Genomic DNA, 9,446 nt, shown 5'->3' with positions numbered 1-9,446 from the left:
TCTCCCTAGGTGTGAGTGTGTGCGTGAATGGTTGTTTGTCCTGTTTCTCTTTGTGTTGTCCTGCGATGGATTGGCGCCCTGTCCAGGGTGTAGCCCACCTCTCGCCCGTAGACAGCTGGAGATAAGCACCAGCACCCCTCGCGACCCCAGCTGGGATGGAAAAATGTATATATTTTATATTGGTAACTGTCTGCATGAAGATTTCTCTTCTGGGGTATAGAAATGAATCAAAGTAAATACTGAAGCATCGTAAATGAACTACTATAAACGTATTATTTGATTTTAGAAACAGACCAAAAACTAGATTGTTTTATTTCTGGGGTAAATAACTTCTCATCTTTTTGAAATAATTAAAAAAAAAAGATTTTTTTTTCACACCTGAATATTTTTTCCCTGCTGTTCCAGGATTAGGAGTGTATTCTAATTGTAAATAAATCATGCGGAAATGTTTTCATTGTCTATGCCCTTGCTCTGCCGGAGGCACCTGAACCAAATCTGGGATGATTCCTGTTGTTTCCAATGGCCTCCCAGTTTATTCTAAGTAATTGTGCTTGTTTTCAGCCATTCACTATCTCAGTGATTCCGATTGTACTCCTAACAGCAAAAACAAAATTCTCAGCATCTCTTGTCCTGATCAATTTCACTTAGTGATTTGATATTTTTTTCCACTGGTTCTCTTCTAAGAATAGTTGATTGACAGCTCGGGCTCACTGCAGGTGACAACAGACAGTATGAGTGAGACTCCTAACGATTTATGTCTTCAGATTCCCCTGAGACATCCGCACTGTGGTTTTATATGTCACATTGTGTTCTGAACAATCTTCAAAAGGCTCTCGAGAATACGCGTAGCAGACTGTGACAGCAGCAAGGCATGTTTTCTTTAATCATGTCGATGCTGGAAAATGAAATGCAGGAAATAATCTTATCTTAAGACACCTGAGGAATCTAGAGGTGGGTGTGCAGACTATACTCCTTCAAATCTCACTGTTTTAACATCATTTTATGAAACTAGTCATATTTCCTTTAACTTATTTTATATGTAATATGAGCAACAGTTTCCATGCTCTAATGTTTTTTTTTTCTCCAAATTGGTTCAAACTTAAGATGTGAGTATATATAGTGTCCACATGATTTGTTATTAAAGCAAAGAGACCATTAAAGGTGGTGAACTAATGTGTTTTTATTGCTCTCCCTCAATTAAAATGACAATTGCAGTGTCAATTTTTTTATGTAACAACTACATAATTTAGACTAAAATGTTATTCTTTGCAGAACAGCTCAAGCTGATTGGATGGAAAGGTCTTTCAATTATCATTTTTTTTCTCTGAAAAGATTCTCAATTGGACTTTCAGACTGGACTTTAACTTGGCCATTCTAGCATTCTAGAGCTAATATGCTGCTGGAAGGTGAACCTCTACCCTGTCCAAACTGATTTCAGCCTTTTAACAGCTTCTTTCTGGGTTTGTCCTGTGTGTAAGTCCTGCTGTCACCATGTTTTCCTGTTGGGTTGGTGCGTTCAGGGTCACTCGCATTACAAGCTTTGCATATCAGTTCAGTTGGATGGTCTTTTTCTTGTGGGTTTAGAGTTGTGCAGTAGACTTTTAATTCAGATGATGAATTGAAAACTGCTCAAAAAGGTTTTTAAATCTTCTCTACAATTTTAACCTTGACATATCAGGTGGGTTCTTTGGTTTTCACTGCATCTTAGTCACTCCAAACAGAAGCAATGGTAGCTGTATTCCAGTGCCCTCACACTCCAGGTTTTGATTTGTAAAGAAATTCTGAAAATTATATAAAGATAATGAAGTTTAATAGTTTTTAAAGAAATAAATCCAACTTTCAGTGGATAGAGATACTTTTGCAAGGCTCTGTGCTTGTTATTACACATCTAACGTGCAGCCACTAACTGCCTCGTCAGTGCGTGCGCTCTGACAATAATGTTTGGTCGTGTCTGCGAGGCTGGACCCCTGAGCCTAAGCTCTTTTATGTGAAAAGGTTTGGTGAGTCGTCAGCCCTAATGCTGACCAGCCTCTTGTGCCGCTTTGCTGAGCCATGGGGCTCCCAGCAGGCTGGGGAGTGCTGACTCCAGTCCTGGGAACATGTTTACCACTGGCCTACTCCCCACCCTGTGGCATCATGAGAGGGGCTGGCAGGGGCTGGCTCCACACACACAATGAACCTGCTGAATATGGTGCTATACTGTTATCAGAGCAGGGGACTAGCAGGTGGTTGAGAAACAGGCTAGGCAGCCTCACAGGGTTGGACTTGCCTTCTATTAGCTTGCTCTTTAGCTAATTACCAAGTTGAAGTTGTTTATCACTCTCATTAGTAGGCAACTTATCTTGATGTTCAACTTAATAAAAAAAATTGTAGTCAGATGCCCCCTGGCATTTAGTGATGTGGAGGTTCTATTTATTTTTGGCCTATAAATGCATGCTTAGCATTTGCACCTAGTGCAATATCTATTAAGTATAAACACATCTTATAGCATTCAAACATACAAAATCAAGAGGGCTGTGAACAAAAGAATAAAAAAAAAAAACAGGACAACAGTTAATTTTTCAAAATATTAATGGTATAGTGGAGGATTTTCACAAATTTTTGAAAGATCCGCCCTCTCCACTTTTAAAAACACATGCACAACCCTGTACCCGCTCCCAAGAGGGAATGCCTATTAAACGCGTGCGAGAGCATTCACAAGCCCATTTCTCCTTGTGCACGCTCTGTTAAACATTTGCTGTTAGCATGGCTAAAACAAACTTATTTTCAATCTGCAATTTTTCCACTATGTCAGACTCACCAGCGGTAAGTGAAAATGGGGGAAGATCACGTAGGACGGCCTTACGTAAACAAATCATTGGAATGATTGACAATTACGGGGACCACTTATTTTGATGATCCACTCGGAAAAAAAAATATCCTCCACTATACCTTTAAGGGAACCAAAAAGTCATTTTCAGCTCCTGGAAATCTCAAATGAAGCAGATGAAGACCAAATCTCAATAGGACTTAAGCTGGAAATGCGACAACTTAATTTTCCATCATCATTAAGTTAAAACTGTAAAAGTTTAAACTGGTCTAAAGGACATATAATTTACAGCTTCTGTACCAGCAGATATTTATTTATCATAAATTGATTTAGTATTATTTTTTTATTTGGGGGGGTCAGCTCTACAGGACTTCTGTCTAGAACCACCCATCACACTGCATGATAAATGTCCCGTTTAATGACATGCTACTGTCTTCAAAGTAAAATCTGTTTTACTCAAACAGCCATATTTTGTTATTTTACAGGTAAACATACTTGGTGTTTGATCATTATCCTGTTGCAACTGAATGTAATGAAGTGATTTTTAGAGATTCTGCTGCAAGATTCATGTTTCTATAGGTCACTGCAGCAAAACAAAGGCATATCATCACTATACCACCTCTGTAAGACAGGTGCTGACAGGTTCTGTTTAAGGGACTTGGAGTCTTTTGGTCTGACAGTAATCAGTCTTGGGTAGATTTAAACTGAGTTTCCAAAAATAAAATAAAAAACTTTAATCAAAGTTTGAATGACTATTCAATAATAATGGATTATCTGTTTTTACATACGACAAGGTCAAACCCCTTTTAGAGGTAACTTAAGTAGGTCATTATATTCATCTAGTAAGAAAGAGGAAAACTGGGTTATTTGTAAGGTAGAAAAAGTAAGCTACCCATAAAACTTGTGGTTGAAGTGTTATCTTCCTGACATAATTCTGATGGATCATTTACCTTATAACCTGTGCTTTATTTAAACTAGTTAAAAGCTGTTCCACTGAACATGTTATTGTCAGCGTTGGCATAAACAAAGTCATTGAGCTGCCTGTTTCTTATCTCTGCTTCCTCCTGGCTTTGAAAGGCCTCCTTTCAGTGTGGGCTGATTGGTGGAGGAATGGCATTTTCTGTGGTGCGATAGGCTGTGGTGCAAAACCACCAACCGAAAGGCTGTTATTGCTGCAGAGGCTGCAGCCGTCCATTTAACCATGGCAGTGCTGATCTTTCTGGTTTGACCTTTACCCCCTTCTTTATTTATACTATTATCATTGCTGGTCACGAAAGAGGGCTGGGGGCTCAGCTTTCTTACATCCCTTCACTTTGCCTGCTCTTCCAGCACAAGCCAACAGGGGGACCTGCTGCTGCCTGCAAGAACTGGTGGTTGTTTTCATAGAGATTGCAAAGATGAATAAAGAGATATGATGCATTTTCTCCCTTAAAACTGCATTTAGACCATTACTCAGGTCTATTTTAGGAACTGTAGGGTTTTTATCCTTTCAGATCAGTATTGATTTAAATGATTTGTATGGAAAAATCCTTTAGGAATCTGCGTGAATTGATTGAAGGTTTTATTTAGCACACAGAACGCAAGAAAAACACTAAATTCAATCATGATCGATAAGAACAGAGAACAAAAGAAGCAGAGAGAGAGAAATGATGATGTTTTCTTAGAGGGGGATTGACTCCCCCTCCCTCCTACCAGCTCACGTCGAGGACGCAATCTTTCTTCACGCGTAGCCCCTCCCACTTGGGGCTCTAGCGCGCCTATTGGCTGCCTAAATCTGTTTTCGCGTTCCGATTGGTTGCCTGCGCTGTCACTCACCCGAGCCCCAACATATTTATCGAATGTATGAGCTGAAGAGGACGGTATTCTGCTAAAGGGGCAGCAACAGCTGACTCCTTGCCTGCCTGGCCACTTTCCCCCAGCAGTGCCCCAAGGAACAAAGACAGGAGGAAAAAAGAGCCATTTAAACTTTACAGTTATCTTTAATTACCTGCTCCGCGGAAAGAAGCAGAGGGGAAAACGGAGGAAACGAAATGAGGCACGCCATCGCACCATCGGAGAACGCGGAGAATAATTCAATCGCAGTGACAGACTTGTTTAAGATATGCACCCATTGTGAACGGCTCTCCAAAAAGGTAACCCGAAAAACATTAAAAAAGGGCGCAAATCTTGCATTATTTGCATGTTTATCCCTGGAATGCGAGATTAAGAGCGGTGACAGTAGAATTATTTGGAAGTAAATCCGTGCTTGTAGCAGACAGGCTGCAGTGCAGTCTTTTGTCCAGGCTTGTTTACGAGAGTAAAGACTTTGTCATAACTGGACAAGGAAACCTCCGGGTTTATCTGTTTGTTGCAAATGTTAAAAAGGAAACATGCAGACGATGCAGTTTAAAGTGTTTTAAACACACTGTCACCTGCGGATGATGCCATTTTTCTCGGACTTTCCAATGAGCGCTGTGGGGACATGTCTAGGCAAGCAGCGGAAAGTTACTGGACAAAGCAAGTCTGTGAAGGTTTCTCTATGAACAGGGGGCTATTTAATTATTTTTGTTTATTTCAAGACTTCAAGGTTGTTGAATTGAATGCATATGTCATGCAGAAATAAACACGATTTAATCAGATATTTTCAATGTTGCAGCAACAAGGGGGGGAGGGGGTAGTTGGATGATTTAACTGCAGCATTTACTTTTCCTTTCTTTAGCATTTTTTCCCCCTCATCTAATATATTCCTAAACCTTATTTTATTCTTTTCCAGGATTTAGGCGTAAGGATCCCAAGACCCATAGGAAGTGGACCAAGCAGATTTATCCCTGAAAAAGAGGTACGGTCAGATCTCTCCCTTCCTTCAAGAGACTTTGAAATCTGTTGCAAACAAATAACATAAAATCTAAATTTTGATTGGTGTTTAGATTCTTCAAGTCAGTAAAGTGGACGCCAGGACGCAGGCAATTTTTGAGGATGCATTCGCAGCCCTTCATCGGCTGGACAACATTTCCCTCGTGATGAGCTTCCACCCACAGTACCTGGAGAGCTTCCTCCGGACGCAGCACTACCTGCTGCAGATGGACGGACCCCTGCCTTTGCACCACAGACACTACATCGGCATCATGGTATGTCTTAGACCCCGCCTCTGTAAACTCTTTAAGTACTTTTTTTTCTTCCTATCAATCTGATTATGCAATTTCTCCTGATTGTGCAGGCGGCTGCTCGCCACCAGTGTTCCTACCTGGTCAACCTGCATGTGAACGACTTCCTTCAGGTCGGGGGGAATCCCAAGTGGCTGAACGGCCTGAACGAAGCTCCGCAGAAGCTGCAGCAGCTCGGGGAGATCAACAAAATCCTGGCCCATCGTCCTTGGCTTTTAACCAAGGAGCATATCGAGGTGAGCAGACTGAGATCCCTGGTTGTAGATGTGCAACTAAGACCTGAAGTTGTGGTTTATTTCAGCAGCCTTTCATGATTTTTATTTTATTTATTTTTTTCAATTTCAGCGCCTCCTTAAGGCTGAGGAGCACAGCTGGTCCCTGGCAGAGCTCATCCACGCTGTAGTCCTGCTCACCCACTACCACTCCCTCTCCTCTTTCACCTTCGGCTGTGGTATCATGCCAGAGATCAACTGTGACAGCGGACACACGTTCAGACCCCCCTCCCTTAGCCAGTACTGCATGTGCGACATAGCCAATGGAAACGGTCACGGCAATCATCATGACGACTTGCTGGGCAATCAGGTGAATAGCCGCATATATAGAGGAAAGTCTGCAGAATCGAACCGACCCTGAATTATCGCTGACTGCTGCTTTCTTCTCGCAGGAGATGTGTGGTGAGGTGGAAGAGCTGATGGAGAGAATGAAGCAGCTGCAGGAGTGCCGTGACGATGAAGAGGCCAGCCAGGAGGAGATGGCCACCCGCTTTGAGAGGGAGAAGACCGAAAGCATGTTGGTGGTGACGTCAGAGGACGAGGAGTCTGCCCCCTCCAGGGACATCTCTCGGCACTTTGAAGACACCAGCTATGGCTACCAGGACTTCTCCAGGAGGGGGGAGCAGGTTCCCACGTTCAGAGCGCAGGTAAACCTCAGAGGCAGATTTGCGGAGCAGCGTGAGAACGTGGTTTGGACGTCGGTTACAGAGGCGTGGTTTCTGTTTCCTGCAGGACTACAGCTGGGAGGACCACGGTTTCTCTCTGGTCAACAGATTGTATCCCGATGTGGGGCAGATGCTGGACGAGAAGTTTCAGATGGCCTACAATCTCACATACAACACCATGGCGACACATAAGGATGTGGACACCAGTATGCTGCGCAGGGCCATCTGGAACTACATCCACTGCATGTTCGGCATCAGGTATGACCATTCTGATTACGGGGAGATAAATCAGCTTTTGGACCGTAGCTTTAAGATCTATATCAAGACAATGGTGTGCAGCCCTGAGAAGACCACCAAACGAATGTATGAGAGTTTCTGGAGGCAGTTGCAGCACTCCGAAAAGGTCCACGTCAATTTGCTGCTGATGGAAGCACGGATGCAAGCAGAACTTTTATACGCTCTGAGAGCGATCACTCGCTATATGACATGAAGTGCTTTTGGCGTTTTTACTGTTCTTTAACTGTCGTCGTTGCTCTTTCTGGAACACTTAAAAGAAAAAAAAAATACATGGGGCGAGGGAGTTGTTAAGCAAAAAGAGCTGTCAGTTTTTAAAACGCCTGTTGGTAGGACATTGCAGAGATGATTGGAACAAAGGGAAGATTTTCTACTGCAGCAAAGTCATCTCAAACTACAAGTGGATCCACATTATCAGAGGTTTCCTGCAGTGCCAAAATTAACCAACAGAGGACAGCCTTGAGCAAACTGAAGCCCTGCTGAGGGGGTTGAGGCTCAGAGCATTGACACTGGAGACATCCAGGACTACATTTCAGTATTCCAGCATTGCCTCGGTTCTCTTTTGATAGGAATGAGCATCCCGGGGAAATTTCCCAGAAAGAAAGCTGTGCAGCCACATCCAGTCTGCACTTTTGATTCTGTCGTCACTGTTTTAGTTTCTTTAACATTTTTTTTCACTTTTGTATGATGAGTAGAGGATGTTTTCAATGTAACCCCAGATGGATGCGTTAACTCTAGTGTTTTTGTTTGTTTCAGTGATTTCTACGTGTGCCTGAACTATATCCAGCACAGTGTGCATATGTGCTGATGCTGCTGCTCCCAGCTGTATTTTAGTGGGATCATATTGATGCCCAGAATCACCCCTCACCCAGTTCCCTTAATCCCTTTATAAAAGCCCCTGTCTATTAAAAATCCATTGCATTACCCCCCACCCTACCCTTTTACCCCTTAACCACGTCCCCAGTCTCAAACGTCAAAGTAAGCTAATCCGAGGAGTGTGAAAACCCTACATGTGGGTGGGAAAGCTCAAAAGAAACACTGTCTGAGCCCTTTTGAGTTTGACTGTACAGGTGTGAATGAGTTCTGTTCTTCTGATAACTGAGGTGAGAGTGTTTGTGTGCATTTCTCAAGAATTGGAGAAACAGAAATGTATGTCTTTGAATTTCATTTAGGAAAAAAAAAGCGAGGCACTTTGAAGGAAAGCCTTCTTGCTTCTGCTGTAGCTCTCTTATTGGGAGAAAACTGTTCTTTTAATGTCTTTTTTTTCTTGTATTGGGGGAAAAAAATGTTAATGTAATGGAAAGTTGGAAAACCAAGTTCTCCAGGAGGGGGTTTGCTTCCGTCATATCTCGTCTTCCGCTTATCCCACCTGGCTGGTTGACCAAACTCTTTCAAAGCTTTTGATTGTGAATTTTACCAGTAAAATACCTCTTCTGTTTTTTTTTTGTTTTGTTTTAAACGTTAAAAAAGTGCTCTTTCGTGAGCAGAGCTGTATTCCCGCTGCTCGGGAATCCAGCGCTCACACGGGGGGCTGCCTGCGGTCGATAGCTTTCGGACGCAAAAAAAGTTGTAGCTGTGCTTCTTTCCCTGTGAGGGAAGTCTAACCAGTGCAAAAGCAGCATTTTTTTTTATCAGAGGTTTGAAGCCTCTGCTTATTTCTTTTGTTTACTAAAATTCAGTAAAGTACTGCATTCTTTTTAAGTTGGACTGAGAAAATCAGGCGAACGATAATGTGAGGAGGAGCAGAGCTGCAATGATAAAAGAATGGTACATTTGAACGTGGTTTCAGAGGAAGTCGAAGTTTTGTTTTTCTTTCAAGCTCCTGACTGATGTCAGTTACTGACACATTTTATATAAAAATATGGAAAAAGTAAAAAAATAAACTATTATACTGAGTTTTTGTGTACTGTCTGCAGTTTTGTCAAACTTGCATCATGAAAAATTCTGGGAGATCCAAATACACAGTTTGGGAAAAGAGCACAATCATGACTATGACTTAATATTTGAACAGAAACTGGAAATGTTAACTCATCGTATGACAAGATGATTTAAAAATGTGGATTTTTAAGACTTGCATATAATGTTCTACATACACAAAGCTGATCATCACCAGTAAGCTGAGCTTAGGGGACTAGCCCAGCTTATTTGCATCGAGACATTTCAGGGACTTTTAAGTCTTTATTTTACTGTCCATGCTTCAAAGCTGCAGAGGATGAGTTAATGGTCCCTTTTTCCTGTGTTGAGGTCAAAGTCTTGTTTTGCT

General features: G+C 42.1%; 1 protein-coding gene across 3 annotated transcripts in view; it reads left to right on the top strand.

Moving 5' to 3' along the window:
- Positions 1–9,043, top strand: part of sesn1 (sestrin 1) — an 84,055-nt gene extending 75,012 nt beyond the window's left edge. Inside the window, exons 1-7 of one of the 3 annotated variants that reach the window (XM_015369787.1) lie at positions 4,668–4,941; positions 5,562–5,627; positions 5,716–5,916; positions 6,006–6,188; positions 6,298–6,534; positions 6,617–6,871; positions 6,957–7,379. In XM_015369787.1, the coding sequence (XP_015225273.1) occupies positions 4,840–4,941; positions 5,562–5,627; positions 5,716–5,916; positions 6,006–6,188; positions 6,298–6,534; positions 6,617–6,871; positions 6,957–7,379 (1,467 nt within the window). In that variant the 5' untranslated portion in view covers positions 4,668–4,839. Of the gene's footprint in view, positions 1–4,667; positions 4,942–5,561; positions 5,628–5,715; positions 5,917–6,005; positions 6,189–6,297; positions 6,535–6,616; positions 6,872–6,956 lie in introns of those variants that run through there. The other 2 variants (XM_015369786.1, XM_015369785.1) reach the window with 2 other exon arrangements.
- Positions 9,044–9,446: the final 403 nt, after the last annotated feature.

The sequence above is a fragment of the Cyprinodon variegatus genome, unplaced genomic scaffold (assembly GCF_000732505.1).
Source record: "Cyprinodon variegatus isolate N-32 unplaced genomic scaffold, C_variegatus-1.0 Scaffold38, whole genome shotgun sequence".
Lineage (NCBI taxonomy): Eukaryota > Metazoa > Chordata > Actinopteri > Cyprinodontiformes > Cyprinodontidae > Cyprinodon > Cyprinodon variegatus.
Note: the sequence above shows the minus strand (reverse complement) of the source record. Positions and strands in the feature narration are given on the sequence as shown.